General features: G+C 39.2%; 1 protein-coding gene across 2 annotated transcripts; it reads right to left on the bottom strand.

The window, feature by feature from the left end:
- Positions 1-539: 539 nt before the first annotated feature.
- Positions 540-17,488, bottom strand: ELF5 (E74 like ETS transcription factor 5). 2 transcript variants are annotated; one of them, XM_069782980.1, is made up of 7 exons: positions 17,392-17,488; positions 14,253-14,379; positions 6,899-7,132; positions 4,576-4,626; positions 2,666-2,812; positions 1,439-1,634; positions 540-798 (listed from the first exon to the last, which is right to left on the bottom strand). In XM_069782980.1, exons 2-7 carry the CDS (start codon positions 14,374-14,376, stop codon positions 702-704), a joined length of 849 nt encoding a protein of 282 aa, XP_069639081.1. In that variant the 5' UTR covers positions 14,377-14,379; positions 17,392-17,488; the 3' UTR covers positions 540-701. The 2 variants fall into 2 exon arrangements, with proteins under 2 accessions (XP_069639081.1, XP_069639082.1); XM_069782981.1 differs by lacking the exon at positions 2,666-2,812.
- Between the last annotated feature and the right edge of the window lie 527 nt (positions 17,489-18,015).

The raw sequence follows: 18,015 nt of genomic DNA, 5'->3' as shown, positions 1-18,015 counted from the left end.
CCAATGTAGCAGAAGGAACAGTTTTAGGTTCAAAAAAACAAATACACCAAGTATATATAAATCAATATATTTGCACAGATGGTATTAGTAGCCAAAGGAGGTAGCTGCTTGATAAATAATTCAGAATAGAGTTTTATTTCTTTTTTAACTAGGCTGACTGGACATACTAAATCCAGACAAATAGAGAGGACTGAACTGTTCATTTTGGACAACATACTGATTTCTAGCATATCTGCGAAATGCAATATTTTAGGGTAAAATGGATCAGAAAAGTGGTTTTCTTACAAAATGAAAGAATCTTCTGTGTTCTTCTGAAGTACAGGAACCTAAATGGGAAATGTCCCTAAACAATCTCTTTTAATTGGCAGTAAAACAGAGAGGAATTTAATGCTTCTCAGTGGACATACTGGCTGAAACAGGGAGAGACAGGGAGGTTTTAAATATCAAAATTAATCCTAATCTCTTGAGCAGCAGTGAAGATATTCCTAAAGGTCTTGGCAGAAAGCACAAAGGGGAAGAAAACACCAAAATTCAAGTGCTGTTTTTGTTGATTTGTCTGTTTCAAGAAACAGACTACAATGAATTCCTCCAGACTAGCAGAGGGGAGAGAGGGAGCAGAAAAACTCTCCCTTAAGTGTCCATTGCGGCTGGATTACTCAGGCTGTGGCATGTTTCATGCTGAGGAGGAAGCATGGGGCAATTCATATCTTGTTCTCCTGCCATCCATGGGCATTCTTTCCAAACTTGTACACCAGCCTTCTGTCCACTCGTTCCAAAATGCCAGTTTTATAATAGTAACTGGGGGGTGGGGGGAGAGAAAAGAAACAATGGAGAAAGTAGTAGTAGAATTCACATTAGAGGAGTATTTTATATGGACCTCATGGCAGCAGAACAGTACATGAGGCATTGTGTTCTTTACAGTCAGAATGCTCCTCTCTTTCTGTTAAATTGCTCTTGAGACTTTGAAGAGCTTTAAACTTTCCCACATGCCTTGGAGTATGCCTTCCACTCTTTGAAAGGTACAAGAATTACAAAGAAATGTGTTCTTTGGTTGGTTGTATTTTTTCCCTAAGGTTACCACAGTTCAGAAGAAACCATCAGTGTTACTGCTACAGCAAGAAGAGTCACTTTGTGGGGGTCATTTGGCAAACATAGTCTAAAATTCTCAACTGAGGTAAAGTATGATAGCTTTGTTTTCATCAATAGAGTTACAAGTCTGTACCAGTTTACACTTAGCCTTATGATATTGTTTAGATGCAAAGGAGACTGGGTGTTATCTCATGACCTATAGAAAAAACATGAAGAAAATAACCAGACACTCTGCCACCCAGCCACTCCCCTCCTCCCCCACACACCTGAGTTTTCAGAATAGTTATGAAATACGAATGATGAGGTAGAAATCAACTGAAATGAGGGGTCCTGCTGCCTGTTAACTCACCGGAGAGCTCTGCTCAGTTTTTCATATGTCATTCTGTCATTTTTCTTCTTTTGTCCCCACATCTTTGCCAGAGCTTCTGATTTAACAACCCGAAAAATGCCTTCTCCCCTGTCTTCCCATTCCAGGATGCCACCATTTTTTTCAGGAGAAAGGAGCAGATCTCTTACAAATTCCCACAAATGAGAATTCTGCAGGTCTTGAATGGGCAGAAGACAGCTATTTAGTATATGTTTTCTTACTTGTGCCAAAGTACTAAGGCAGAATTATATTTACCGTATATTTTGTTATTGGATTGTCAACCCCACAAACCAATTGCACTTATTTCAATTTAACTTTCAAAATTCTAGTGCATTGCATCTCTCTAACTGGCTTCAAATGCTCCAGAAAAAAATTAATCAGGGTCATCAAACACCTGTGATGCTAGAACCTGGTTTGTTTTTTTTTTTTACTCCAGAAACTAGTGAATGTTACTGTCTTGCAAGTTTATGTCATTCATAGTTTCTGTTCCACTGATCATGCATGACTTCAACAAGTATTTAACTTGATGTTTTAAAAGCATTTTTTAAGTTCAAAGTGGTTTAAGTGAAAGATTGTAACAAACATTGGTTTGCCTGAAAATGAGACAATATGAGAAGTTGCAAAGCCTATTTCCCAGAATTGCTAGACTCTTCTCTGTTATTTCAACTGAGTTCAAATTTGTTTGAGCATTAGAAGTGCTATAAATAGTGTGATTCTACTAAAAAAAGCCAGTAGAGCTGTTATATGCAGCTATTGCCTTAACTTCAGATTAGTTACTAGCTAATCAAGGTGCTGGAGGTTAAAGGAATGTTCAATCCCAGTGTTGACCGCAAGCATTTAAAAGTCCTGAGAGCAACATAAGAATAATGGCAATTATAAAAATACCTGAGGTTTCTTATTTGTTTTTCTGCATTTAGAGCCTTTAGGTTATTTTCAGCTTATGTTTTTCGAGTAGCTTTGCCACTAAGATAGTTAGAAGCGCTTAAAAAGGTAAACAGAAAAGGAAATGTGGCTTTAAGAAAAATGCCAAGTACCTCAAGTCTCATGATAAAATCGTGAGAGCTGGCAGTACTTAAAAGCTAAACCTCAGTACAATTTTGTTTGTGGTGTCATTAAAGTTTCTTTTGATAACCACATGGAGCTGGAGAATTAGAGCAACACAGCCTGTGTAATCTTAACTCCAGTTTTGAGTTTCTGATATGTACTTACTTGTTCTACCATGACTGTGACATTCTTGGCCATTGATGCTACCTGCCCTCACGCATGCCTTATCACAGGCTGGGACTGAACTGCAGAGTAACGTGAGAAGTGAAGAAGGAACTCTTGAGTCTGGTGGCAACTTGGTCAAAAGGTCACCTATTCAAATGCCATGCAACATTAAGTCAAAGTGGGACTGTGAGCTACTAACTTTATCTCTTTAATAAAAGCTCTAGCACAAAGGTAAACCCAAGTGAATAATTAACATGCAATTGTATGGATTGCATCACAACAAAACAGGAAATTTGCTCTGTTCAAAATACTTGGATTTTGTAGACATGTGGAATTCGGCACGTGGTGTGCATGGATGAAATGTACCCCTTTGTGATGTGCAGCCTGAAGGTTTCTTGGCTTAGTGCTGTGCAGTGCTTCTAAAAAGGCAAAACTGCCTCAGTAGACAACATGCTTGCAGAAGTGACCAACACTTCAACAGTGTCTGTCTCAATATTGTAGTGGCACAGAGAGCAATTAGAAGAGGATAATGAATGACTGCAACTGGAAGGATTATCAAAGTCTGCTAATAACACTTGTATGCAATCACAGAATCATAGAACAGTTTGGGTCAGAAGGGACCTCTCAAGGTCATCTAGTCCAACCCCTCTGCAATGAGCAGGGACATTTTCAACTAGATCAGGTTGCTCAGAGCCCCGTCCAACCTGACCTTGAACGTTTCCAGGAATGGGTTATCTACCACCTCTCTGGGCAACCTCTTCCAGTGTTTCACCACTCTAGTGACTACAAAAAAATTATATCTGCTTGGAACACAGCTAGTGAGAAGGGTGACCAGTGAAATCCTGCGAAAGTGATTACAAAGTGAACACCCACAAATTCATTTCACTGGATAAACAGTAGTGGGCTAAAAATAACAAAATAGGGGAACTTTTGTGAAGATGGACTGCAGTTTTATAATCTTATATCTAATTCTGTTTATGTTTCTAAAAGCTGGCCTCCAAGAGTTTATTTTGCTGCATGTGAAACCATAATATTCACAAAAAGATGGAAGCAAGATGGCTATGTACATGGAGGGCTATCTGAAGGGCTTATGCTTTCAGTTATGAAGGTTTCATAGCATAGTCAGCGTCTGTTGCTGGCCCAAAAGAGCATCAACTAGAATTGGTAAAATGGTATTCTGGAATATGTTTTTTTCTGACTTTTCTTTTCACTGGAGTCTTTCATGTCAATGAGTTTGTTCAGTATTCTTTTATTGGCTGAAGGGTTTGACCAAGGGAGTATCCCACATTGCCTAAATCTTAATGTAGAATGCAGGTAAATCCAGCCAGAAGCACTAATAACCCAGAGCTCATTGAGAGTTATTAGATTATTAGGGCTGGTTGACGGTCAGAACTGAGTGATTACAGAATATTCTGATTGTGCTTAGACATAGTCAGACACCTGGTATTTTGCTAACTTTACCTATTTGCCTCCTCAGCAGATAAATAGCAAGCTTGGCTGTGTTTAGGATCAACAGGATCTGTATTTCTGACTGTATGTTAGTCCACCAGCTGTACCATCCCCCACAAAAATGCAAAGTATTCTCATGGAGAAAGAATGCCCTTTTGGACTCTATGCACAAAAGAAGAGCTTTGCTCTACTCAGTGCCTGGCTTGCAGCCTCAGTGAATGTACAAATGCTCCTGGGATCCTGCTTTCTTTTAAAATAACAGTTCAGAAATGTTGGGATGTCTGCTAATCTTTACTTCTCTGCATACTGCAGGTATTTGAGGAAAAACATTAGAGAAGAAGTAAATGGCCTGGATTTTTTTCATTTTTAGAAATCTCTTGAACTGCTAAATATTGCTAATCTTTGAATACAGTGTGTTTTCCATTGAACGGAGCTTATTAGGTACAAACAAGTTTACTTACAGTCTTTGTTGGATAGCTTTGTTTCTTCTGCATCAGTAAAAAAGGAAATGCCTAAAAGGGAAAAATATAACCCAATGATCAGTTCTTTTCTTCACAAGAATAACTTCTGAACTGAAATTTAAAGCTAAGTCCTGGCCTTTTGTGTCGTTGCTTGTGAATATAGCTCAGAACAGAAGTTGTAGAAAATGCAGACTATAAAACTATTAAATAATTTTTCAACATTGCTGCTAAAATGATTTGTCCCTCCCACTGCTCTGACTACATCTGTGGGGATTTTTTAAACTTTGGGGTTTTTTTCTTACCCTTTGCATCGTTTCTATATGTCTCTATTCACATGATTTATGTGTACTAAGTGTCCTTTCCCTCTGGTCCCTTTGCATTTGTTTTTTGCTGTCATCTATATCACAGTTTCTCTCCCTTTCTTTACACTTATATTAGTCCTTTCTCATTCAGTCCCTAGTCCCTTTAAAACTAGAGCTGCAGTCTTCCCTCCCTCCTTCCTCTAAGGAAAAAACATCTCTACTGCTGGAAATCAGGTCTTCACAGGGCTCAAACTTACCTGCTTTAGTAGCACGTTATCAGCTTTTAAAGCAGTCATTACATTCACAACACATAAATAAATGTATTGCACATACAAATGTGCATTCAAGGCACTTAAATCATGTTGTGAGTCTGGCATGCAAAACTGGGAAAAGCTAGAATTAAGCCTGCTTGTGCAGCCATAGTTTGGTCCATTGCTTAAGTATGTTGTGGCAAGGTCTTGCATTACTGGACCACATACTGCCTTTCCTCACAGGCTTTATGCAGTTCTTAAAGGTAGATATGCATGATCTGTTGTATTTCATTTATCCCCAATTCGATCTCTGCACTGACTATAATAAATTAATTTTCTTAATGAGGTTTTCTTCCCAGCTCTGTATTCTTTAGTTCCCTTAATAACTTCCTTATCTTCTGCATTTAATAATCTCCTCCTGAATGGCCTGACATGATACATGAACACTGGGTGGAAGACAGAGATGGCTGTCAGTCCCACAGGAGAGCAGTGCCAACTTAAAACACAGGGTTGCTTTGTTCTTCGGCAGCCTCTAGTCTTGTTCACCTCTCACAGTCTAAGTCACTGCAAAACCCTACTTCATTTTGATAAGGCTTATCCACATGTTTTCTTATGTACTGCCTCGTCTCCCGTCTTCCCAGTCTCTCAATGCTCTTTCAGCCTGCTGCACCCCACCGTGTGCCCAGGTCACCCTCTGCTGCTGCCTTCGCCCTTTCTGGTCCTTGTACCTTGCCAGCTGCTATCTGCACTGGGCAGCTGAGAGGGGGGTAGCAGACCAGCGAAGGATGGCTAAGCTCTAGCACATTGTGACCCAGCAGCTGCTCACCATCGGGAGCTGCTGGCAGTGTCAGCTCCCACAGGGCCCTCCAGGACTTGCATGCCTAAGCCTTTCATCTTCTTCCAGCAGCCCTATGGCTCTAGTTTGGTCAAATACCCCCCTAAGCCAGAGAAGTCTTGAGCCATTGAGGGCTCCAAGTAGCTCCTCAGTTTCTCATTGCTAGGGCATAGGGAAATGACCTGAATTTCCCTGCTTAGTGGAAACTCTTTTGCTCATATCATCATCATGGACTCTGGTAGAATTACCCTAGCTTGGTGTACACACTAGTTAATCTTTGGGAAGTAGTGAGTATAGAGAAAAGGTGTCTGCAGCAGAGATCGCACTTTTATTTCACCTAGACAAAACTGTCAATAACTTAGTCTTTGAATCTAAATTCATTTAGGCAGTAACAAACCTTCCCAGACAAGGTTGAAAATAGTAAATTAAAATAGTTTCTGTTCGAGAGCATTGTTAAGCATGCTACTAATGAGGTGGATTATCAGTGCATACTGCACTGATAATAACCCCATCAAACAAAACTTCTTGCTTACTTTTTAAGAAGCAGAGCAACCTTCACTACTTTGAGTTACAGGAATAACAATGTATTCTGTCTTTCTATATCCAGTCAGGATGTAAAGCTCTCTCAGATCATGCAGGTTGACCAGTTTCAGTAGACAGGCCAAGGAGAGACAAGTACTGGGGGTCTGTTCAGAGATTTGAGTGGATTGCAGAGACGAGCCTGGTCTGCATGTGATTGTGAGGCCCAAAGTCTCATTGAGCTTGTCTTCTGCCTGCCATACTTCTGTGTACTCCTCAACACAGCATCTAAGCAGCCTTGGTATTTTGCCTTTCTTCAGCGCTCAAGGCTGTGGATCCCACATTTTCTGTTAGCATGAAATTCGCACAAAAAATGCAACTCTTTTTGTTTTGTGTTTGATTTCTGGAACACTAACCGTGCATCCTGATATTCTGTAAGATGAAATACAAGTATTCTCCATAAATGCCTGCAGCCTCTAGGAACTCTTCCTGGGTCATGTTGCACAACTGTAAGCCGTTGATATTAAAGTGGGAAAAGGAAATGCAGTTGGCATCTAGCTTGTACTGGTCACAGCAAAACTGCAACCATTCACAGACATTGTGCTTACTCCAGTATTCCGGGTGGATGGATGTCCAGAAAGTATAAGAATCTGCAACATATTTGATAAGAAAGAGGAACATTGCAATGTAGAACTCATGGTGCACTTCATTTTAATAAGCATATTTCAAGCAAAACTAATCCCTCCTCCTTCTTCTGTAGTCTTCCTTCCTTATTCCTCTAGAACACATCAAGCCCTGCCTTTTGCATTTTTCTGTCTCCTATTGTCACAGCCTTTTGTATTTCAGGTATTCATATTAATTGTGTGAGACAATTCAAGAGAAAGTTCTTCCATGCTGTTGTGGTTCAACCCCGGCCAGCAACTAAGCACCACGCAGCCGCTCACTCACTCACTCCCCTGCAGTGGGATGGGGGAGAGAATCAGAAAAAAAGTAAATCTCGTGGGCTGAGATAAGAACAATTTAACAGAAAAGGAAGGAAGAAACTAATAATTATAATAATAACAATAATAAAATGACAATAATAATAATAATAATGAAAAATAGGATTGGAATATACAAGTGATGCACAATGCAATTGCTTACCACCCACCTACCGACGCCCCGTTGGTTCCCAAGCAGTGATTCCCCCCAGCCCCACCCCCCCAGTTCATATACCGGGCATGATGTTACATGGTATAGAATACCCCATTGGACAGTTTGGATCAGCTGTCCTGGCTGTGTCCCCTCCCAACTTCTTGTGCCCCTCCAGCCTTCTTGCTGGCTGGGCATGAGAATCTGAAAAATCCTTCACTTAGTCTGAACACTACCTAACAACAATTAAAAACGTCAGTGTGTTATTAACATTCTTCTCAAACTGAACCCAAAACTTAGCACTGTATCAGCTAGTAGGAAGACAATTAACTCTATCCCAGTCAAAACCAGGACACATGGGGGAAAAAAAAAGGGAAAATGCACCTCTTAAAACAGCAATTCAGAAAAATTAAAAAAGGTCAGAATACAGAATTTGTGAGAACTTAGCATTCTGCAATAAAAAGGAGTGATGCATACCTAGACTAAAACAACCTCAGGCCTCAGATGTGAAAGTACTCTCATTCAAACACACCTAGCTATACTCTGTGGTAGATGGGTAAATACCATGAATTTATTATTCTTTTTCTTATAATTCCAGCAAGTTCTTTCACTCCTTTCATCTAAAATAATGTTGTTAATGTCATCAGAGGGAATACTTTTTTGTTAGATTAGAAACTGAAAAATGTATTTCTCTTAACACATTTATCACTGGAGAAACATTTCTGACAGATAAAACGAAGAGTGGAAGAGCTTCTAAGTATATCTGCCAGGCAGTTGTAACCTAAAACTACTTTGCCAATTAAATGCCCAATTTTTTAACAGGCTTCTCTCCTCAGCAATGCAGTTACCAGGAAAATGTGTAGAAATAAGTATATATTTGCAGTAAAAATTTCTTTTTTTTTTCCTCGAAAAACATATTTTAGCTATGACTGATGTAAAATCTAGGCCTGGTATGATAGACCTATATGCTGCAGCTAACAAGCATAACCTGTGACTCAGACACTTTTTTCTCTAGAATCGAAACACAGGCTTCTGTTATTGAAGCTGGTTTGGCTTATATTGATGAGCACACACTTTAAAAAGCTCTGCTTTTTCTTTCTGTGAGCTAGACTGCTACACGCATGCGAAGGTCTAATCTTGCAGTCATCTTCTGTTGGATGTCTGTGCATATGCAGCTACCTTTTTTGGGGTGATTGGAAGATTTATAGGCAATGGCAAGAATATGTCCTTTCTGTATCCATTCAGTTACACTTAGGGAAAACAGAATTATAGTCCGCCTCTTGGAACGATTATTTTTGTTCATTCATTACTCATTTTCCTTCTATTATATTAAACCTTTAAAAGATGATTAGTAATTTCTTTCAAGTAAGATTCTTAAGCAGTTACAGGAATCCCCACCTTGAGAGATTATTGCTTTAGGAGCTTTAAGGATTCTAAATTGATTTTGAATATATTATCTGTAATATTTATTACATCACTGGAGTGGCACAGATACAGAACAGTAAATAGCAATAGAAAGGCAATCAAATGTAAATGAGAGTAGTGTAAAGAAATCAGAAAAGCCTTAGTTTATTTTCACATCTCGCAGCATCTTACAGACTTATATTTCACAGTTTATTAGTCCAGTCATCCATTATTATTTCATTTTCAAATGAATCCTGAACATTTGATTTTAGGCATTGCTTATATGAAATTGTAATTCAAAATAGGTTATGATAGCACTGCAAGCCAAGTGAATTGTGTCTGTCGTTTGTCTAGACAGGAAGTTCAGACTGCAAAATGATGCAAATAGGCTGGATGAGTTTCCATAGTAAAATTAATTCAAAGGGTTTGAAATTGTGACAGAATAACTGAAATATGGCTTTTGCATCCTACATGGCTTCTGTAAAGTAATTAATACTTCTAATTATAAGTCCTAAAAGTTTACAGAGGAATTTGTGGTTGCTTTCATGAATCATTCCCATGCTGTAAATATCTTAATATGTATGCACATACAGAATTAATGTAATACGGAATGTTGTGTTTTAAATCCTGAGATGTTACTGTGACATCCTAGCAAAGCCATGAGGTGTTCAGAAGCTCTGGGTCTGGCTTTTGGGACGCATACCTTGAGGATATTTGAATCTCAGATTTTATTCATCTCCTTATTTAAAAGGAAAATCAGATGGGCTTGACATTCGATCAGCTTTATGAGCCCTCCAGACTGCACACACCTGGCTATGTCAAAGTCTGAAGGATTCCTTGGGGGAGAATGGGATTGCTGGGAGCACCAGGCTCACAAGGCTTCTGCCAGGAAGGAGAAAAAAGCTTTAAAATTAGGCTTGAGCTCTACAGGAATCCCAACTTCAGAGGCTGCTCAAGAAAAGCAGAAGGCTGCATCGATCCCTTTCTGAACCAGGCAAACTTTTTTTTTTTAATCCTCTGCCAACAGCCTCCAGTCCCCCTTAGGAAAACTGGAACATCACCACATCCTCAGCTAGATGGATTTATTGGCAGAGGGGCCTTCATCCACAGGGTGTGAATCCAGCCCTGTGCTGCTGCAGCAAACCAGCCCAGACCTTTTCACTGTATCTGTGTGCAATACACAACCAAGTGACAAGGTCATGGCTTTGATTTCTAACTACAACAGTGTTGGAGTGCTCATTTTTTTCTATCTTAAGGCAACATGAAAGAAAAGCAGAACTATTTATTCTGCCATTCCACAGGTACAGTGAATAGCCTTGAAATATCTTGGCCATTGGGCTTGAAACTTTGACCTGATTGTGATAAATACCAGCTTTGCTGGCAATATTTATATTGTCATATAAATGGCACAGCATGTTTCTTTGATGGAGCAGCACTCATCTGGTCCAGTTTCCTTGTTTGCTTTTGCTTTGGAAAGGCTCAGAATATTTTATTATTTTTTTTAATATTCCAGGCCCCCCTGAAGCACTGTTGTATATCATGAGCATTTAAAAGGTGTTGACACCGAGACCTCACCTTTTATTTCTCATATCAAAGTTAAGCATTCAGGGAGCTTTCCCATTTCTAAATGATGGACATGACTGAGGTATTATGCCACTGGGGAAGAAAGGATGGGCCAAAGACAAAGGCTCTATGAAAGATGTTCAGGTTTTCTTTTAAAGAAAAAGAAAGGAGCAGGTAGAATTTCATACCACTGTACAAAAACATAAGGGCAAAACCTATGCAATAAGATAAGGTAGGGGCCAGTAGATTGCCCAGTGGCAGGAACATGCTAGAACTGTGCCTAAAACTACATCTTGAGGACAGGGAGGAGGATACCTGGTAGGATGATGGTGGGTAGCTGGGGGTAGAGAAGAAAGCACAGAATTCAGACCTTGCCCTTTCCACCATTTCAAGGTGATTTCCACTGGCTGTTCAGCTGCATTGACTATCTTATTGTACTGCTCCTTAATCCGGGGTATTTAAATCCTTTATGTGCTGGGCAGTGTCCAGCCCTCAGGGAATGGCATTTGTTGGCATAATCTTCCCAGACTGCACAGGTTGTTTCAGTCAATAAATAGACTTGATTCATGTCCCTTAGCTAAGGTGATGTTGCTGAAATGAGTCTCCTGCCTTGTGGGGGTTGTGGTTTTATCAGTGGTGACAGCAAAGCTGTGGAAGGCAGTAAGTCTCAAGTAGGTTCAGGAACACAGGCCAAATAAAAGACGGCTGTCCAGATTTTCCTGGGATGCACTGATTTCTGCATGGCATATGCAGGCAAGTTAATATAGTATGTGTGCTTACAATGGGGGGAAATACTGCTATCAGCCATAACAAAACTGGACGGTCTGTTTAGATGTATCCCAGTTTTAATATATGCCAGGCAGATCATTCCTAGGTAATATAGCCCACCTTTTTGTCAGTTGGAGAAGACAGATTTCATTTAGGCATAATGTTTTAAGTTTTGGAGCTAAAATTTCCATGTATTTTCTGTATTATTTTCCCTTTTTCACCCAGTGTCGGAAAATAGAAGATATGAAAATGACACAATGTTTTTAGTGTCACAGATTTTAAATTCCACCACTTTGTATTATTAAAAAAAAAAAAGCCTCCAAATATAAATCATGATATATTCTGATTGCCAGAAAATAAAAACATTTACATGACCTATGTGGGAACCGTAAAGGCAAACTAACCCTATAGTTTGCATAGGAACATGGAGATGGTTGCACTGTCCCAGACTGAAGTCCCTCTAAGCCAGGGTCCTGCCTCTGGTTGGGTTTGCTGGAAAAAATACACTTTTTTTGAGAAAATATTGTATAAACTTACTTTGGGCTCATACATCATAACACTAGTACTCTTTCTAGCACAGGAGCTGAGCCCAGCGATAGCTTGTAAATGAGTAGTCTTCAGCTGTTTCTTTCTAGGCGGTCTTGCCATCCTTTTTTCATTTGTTTAACCTTGAGCTTCTACTTTGTTCCTAGCAAGTACAAAACAGGTTTTCAAAAGACACAGGGATCACAGTCCTTAAGCCTATTACTGTCACCAGAAGAAAGTGTAGGTTTAATGTTATTACACTGATCTACATTCTTCTCTGGCTTCAGAGAAAAGTACTTACTTTTCTGTTCAAGGGCTGCTTGTGCAATGCTGGTGGCACTGCAGTAGTGGTTTTGTTTGTGTGTGCAATGTATTCCTTGGCTACTGTGGAAGAAATTATAAGAGAACTCACAGGTTGGTTTAAATTTGACTTAGAAGAGAAATTATTGTAACCATAAAGGACTCCGGGAAAGCCTAAAAGCATCAAAAATTGAGCAATAGAAAACATATGGAAGAAGAAGCATAGCTCCTACCCTGGTCAGAAAAGGCTAATTATTTCCTCAGCTCAGCTTTGCTTAGCAAGAGGCAGTCTGACCTGATCGTTGGACAAAGTTGCGTGTCTTAAGAGCTGAGGGACATTTGCACTTAGCTACAAGTGGAGTTCAGTTTAACATAATTGCTGGGGTATAGAAGCTGCACCACTGTTCACCTGGATGAATTCAGAGCTAAGCAGCTATAGAGTCACAGACTTTATACTGTTAACAAGTAACAGACTGCAGTAAAGCTATAAATTGTGAAAATGCCTCGGATGGGCTGTTTTGCCTTTGGCAAATGCTGATCTGCTGATATCAGAAGTTCCCTTGGGATTATTTCAATTTCAGTGTTGTGGTCTTTGCGTTTGGGGTTTTTTGTTGTTGTTGTTTAAGAAAGTGGAAGGATATTGAATAACAGGCAAATCTATAATAAAAATCAAGGCAAAAGAAGAATTATTCTGACTGATCCAAAATTAACTTTAAATTGAATCACATCAGATATTTACAAATGCATGTTTAAATTTTAAAACAGAATACTTGCTGTGATTTCAAATGAAATTTAGGATTGTGTTGTAAGTTGGAAGGAAAACTAATATTAAAACAATATGATTATAAAAAAAAAATTCAATCCCTGCAGGGCTTTAAATACAGCCATTTAGTTGAAGCAAGAAGATTTATATTCTACCTCATATGTCAAACTTAGCAATATAGAAACAAAACACTATGTCCTCAGTGGTCATGGAATAGCACCATCAGAAGCCGCATAGAAAGTTCTGTTCTTTATTACTCAAACTGTGCCTTGGCAGGAATGTTTTTTCTGTAAGACCAGGAGTGTTCTCATGTAAAAGGACAAAAATAGCTTTGGAAGAGAAAAATGTTGCACAAAACCATAATTTTTTCCCAGTTCTCACCAAAAGTTTGGCTCAGTAACATGAGTGGCTTGTACTACGTTTCTTTTCAGTCTGTTGAATGATTCAGCCTGAGTGCAGAGAAGACTATCAAGACTGTTTAGTAATTTAAACCAGCTGCTGAGAAGGGAGATTTCTAAGAAGTAACACTTACTTAAGTTTCCAAACAGGGACCTAGCCAGACACCAGGACATTTTGAATGAATTCCTTCAGAGCTGGGATCCCGACATAAGATGCATGGCCTGGTGAAGGGTAGGGCTTCCGTATACACAGTTTGAGGATTGCATGCTTAACGTTGGCAAATTCTGCAATGGGGGACTCCTGCATTATTATGGATTAATTTCTACAGCCATACAGTTCTCTGGTGGCTTTCAGAATCCTAGTTTTTGCCAGCTCAGTGTGTATTAATCTGGTCACTGCTATTCCTTACAAAGTTGCAGAGCATTTGAGGAACTCTAAATCTCCCAAATTAAATTACTCTTCCATTATATAGCTGAAGTGCTGTGTTGTGAGAATGTTTTCAGCTACGAATGCTGGATTTCAAGCAGATGGGGTAAACAAAAGGAGTCAAGAATCTGAGGCCACAGTTGTGCTGCCCCTCTTAATGAACCATGCTTTGGAACTTTGGAAGTTCCTGCTTGCATTAGGTGTATCATCTTTTCAAATGAGGGGAAAGCATCAGTTGAACACAATGCATAACAGAACTAAAGCTGCTACTTGTTACTACTCTTCCTGTGCACCTTTATCTTGCATGACTGGTGATATGCTTGAAAAGGTCAGTAAGACTAGAAAATAGAATGCATATAATAGAAGGCTCAGCAGCAGGTTCAGAATCCATAGCCTGTTTGCTGTATGATTAGTCTTGAATGAGTTAAATCCAAATCACCCTTGGATTTTTGACATTGTATGTTTTTTTCTATTGGAGTCTATCTACATACCTTTCTGATGATCACAGGTGGCATAGTCATCTTTGGTTGTACCAGATAACTCTGTCCAAGACATCAGGGGATCACAAACCATTGTGTTTGACAGAAACGTGCTCTGAGTTACTGACTCCAGCATCACCTTAAGATATTAATACATTAGTTGAAGATGAAAAGATAATATTAAGCACCAAAGTTATAAGGCTACAGGCATTATTCCCTTGCTGTGTTTGTATAGATCTATGAGGTGCCATCACCCACCATCACCTAAACTTCAGCTGAAGCTAATGATGATCTTCTGAAAACTGCAAATAGCTGTGTATACTGAGGAAATGTGAAGGATTCAGAAGTTTTCATGGATAGATTGCACAATTGAAAGAAAACTCTGATCTTAGTCTAAATAAAGCAACGATGAGGTATGGAACATGGAACATGGAAACATTTGGGATGCTCCTGAAATCCTTTGATATACTGGAATTCATATACAGGGTAAGGTAATATTTCAAGAACATCACATTTCCACCTAATCATACCGTTATGAATAGAACATATCAGAATATAAACTATTAATCATTTTAGTCAATATGGTCACGAAGTCTATTCTTTATGCATTTCTGCAAAATAATTTAGTGTAGAATACCTCATAGATGTATATATGTGTGTAATTGTGCTTTTAGATGAACACCATATATTCAGTGAGCCATATAGAATTTTACAGTATTCATACAAAGTGATCCATATGAATCTACCAGGTCCTGTCTCAGATATAAGAGGATCACCAGAATTTAAGTTTGTGATGGTCCCAATCTGATTTTTTTATTCTTCTGACTGAGCGGCCCACACAGAGAAAGGTTCCCTATATCACATCTACTTACAAACAATTTAGAAAGTCAAAACAGTGGCATTTTTATCAGTTCCGAGTTGCTGCAGAATGTAATCCAAATCTAAATAAGTACAAAATACTTATCTAATTTTCTTTCTGTATTTGCTTTAATGCTTAATTCCAGTACTTTAATAAGATGATGCTGGCTTATTATGCACAGAATTCTGAAGTTCACAGGGCCAGGTAGAAAGAGGTCAACCATTCTTTACTACAGTGCAAGTGTATTGACCCAAGTATCTCTGGAAAAACAACAAATTAGAGACCTACTCACACTTACAATCTATGCAAAAGAAAATAATTATTTACCACAAAGGAAAAAAAAATTGTGGCCCTGTTGAAATCAATGGGAATTCTTTCAACAGAAGAATTTCACAACTCATTAGTCACCAAAGGGTGGCAGGACAGAGACATGCAGAAGAGCTGGACAGAATGTCACAGAAGAACAGGGAGAACTACAAGTCACTGACAGCTCACTTCTGTAATGACTGGACTTTGCCAGAGATGTACCTACACCTGTATATTAGATGATTCTAGTTAGCACCTCTGAAAAAGGTAGAGACCTCCAGGACATGTGTGGTGACACTGATCTTCCCAGCCATACCCTCTGCAGCCAGCATATTCCTGTTCCTCTAACAGTCATCCCCCCAGTGCAAGGAGCAGCCCACTGTGAGTAAACCCTTGTACCAACTCAGCAGGCAGAAATAAACTTCTGAAAGTCAATTGCCATCTTGGAAAGAATAGAATATCTCTGCAGATCATTGGAGAGATGTTTTAAGAATGATTGCAAAGATAACCTCTTCAGAGTATCTCCCCCACTCTCTATACCTGCCACCCCATATGTAAGATTTCCCACAGATAAATGTCTGGAATAAAATCGCAGTCCTACTCAAGACAGAGAGAATTTTCCCATCAAATTCATCAAGCACAGAATTTCACAGTTTATTTCTACTAGCTGTCAGGAGATAATAATTTCTGTCTATCTGACAGTTTCACAAGATTAAGAGCTACTTCTTACTAGAAAAGAAAATGAAAAAAGGTGAGAGAAAGGTGAGTTCACATTCTCTTTGCAGTACAAAAAATTTCTGTTGACTTTTTTTTTTAGGCTAGTGGTTTTAGTGAAAAAAACAAACAAGCAAACAAACAAAAAAACCCCAAACATTTCAAAATGCTCATGGCTTAGATAAAAGAATATGTTACCTTGCAAGATTATAATCCTTCCTCCACCAGGGTAAGATTTAGCTAGAAAAGTAAGAAGTTATTAATATTTGCATCTTTGCTATCCAAATGGTAATGACAGATTAGTAGATTTAGTGCCTTGCTTGTGAATTTTCATGATTTTTTGAATGTGGAAAGCAGATTTGCTCAAGGGGAAATGATACCTGGGGAGATGGGTGAACTGTTACAAGCAAAGAGGGGTGTGAAATAAAGCCGAAGCCATTGGATTTGGAAAAATTCAGAACTAGGCACATGCTTGAGTTTGTATTTTATTATGAGGAAAACTTATTTCTCCAAGCTGGGCAACTAATTTTGTGAAGTGGAATGGCAGCCTCACCCCCTGCTGAGGACTAGACCCAATCTTGCAGGTGTGGGGCAAAGCTGCCAGCTTCAAATCCTACCAACAGGCTTGACCACATGTTGTGACAGGCAGGAAAAGCCGTTTGGGAAGGAAAAAAAATCCTGGTTTATCCATATGCAGTTTATACTGCTGCTCCCATATAGAGCTATACATGTTCAAGAAAATGATGTTAATTATTAATATCATTAGCAAAGATAATCTCTTTTCAAATATTTTATGCAAACAGGATATTGATTTGGGTCACATTGAATAGTATTTCACTATTAGCTGGTGCTGCTTATGTACACACATACTTATCTGCTTAAATACACTTTGGGGACATAGAAAGGGGAAGAGGCAGACAGGTTTTTTTAAACAACTGGAGACCTTTACAGCTCTTGTTTTTACTCCAGTTGGTGCTGGGTTTGAAGAAGCTATTAATTAACTGTCACATTACAAACAATCTCTTTTGATTTAGTAAGACAGGCCTAGACTGTTAATTTATTAAAAAGTATTTTTTGAGGCTCATGCTTGTCTCTGCCATTAATTCATTAAACCAAAGTCAATTGTTTATCACTGAGACAACTGGTGATGCACAAATGAGAAAGGCAGGCAGTACATCAGTTGGGTGCCTGATAAAATCATCACAGCAAACCCCCTTTGACAGCCTACAGCTCTTTTAAAAACAATTACTTCAATAAAGAAATGGAGCTTACTTGTAGGTAGGTGATTACTCCTGATGCAGCAGTTAGGTCCAGAAGTAGGTCTTGGGAGCAAGGGGGAGCAGCAGGCTTTAACAGCAGCACAGCCCAGCACTTTGGAAATAAAGCCACTTGCAGGACTGTGATACATGGAACACCTTACAGACAGGTTCGTTTGGTTTTTCAAGTTCTTATACACACCCCTTTTGATGACAGTGATAATATATAGTACAACATAGCCCAGGGATCGGGGAGAAACATTCTCAAGTGCAGAAAATTTACCTTTATCCAGTATTGTTTTTTCCCTTTTTCTCTGAAAAGTGTTGATTTACATAAGTGTGACTCTTGGACCACCTTAAGCAAACCTAGTATGCTTAAGCACTTGAACTAAGGAGACTCTCACTCACTCTTTCTTTCATGATCTTAGCATGTAAGAAGGGCTATCACATTTTGTTCAGAGCTCTCAAAACCTAGGAAGCAGCATTCTCACCATTTGCATCTGGCAAAGACCAGGATGCAGAGAATGCCTGGCTTAAAGTCATGCAGCAAACCACTGTGGGTGTTAGAGAAAGGACAGCGCTCACCTGATGTCAGGCAACATCCCTGTCTGGCCAAGCACAGCGCCTCTGAGGGCCACAA

The sequence above is a fragment of the Haliaeetus albicilla genome, chromosome 5 (genome assembly GCF_947461875.1).
Source record: "Haliaeetus albicilla chromosome 5, bHalAlb1.1, whole genome shotgun sequence".
NCBI lineage: Eukaryota > Metazoa > Chordata > Aves > Accipitriformes > Accipitridae > Haliaeetus > Haliaeetus albicilla.
The sequence above is the reverse complement of the archived record's forward strand: the minus strand, read 5'-3'. Positions and strand labels throughout refer to the sequence as shown.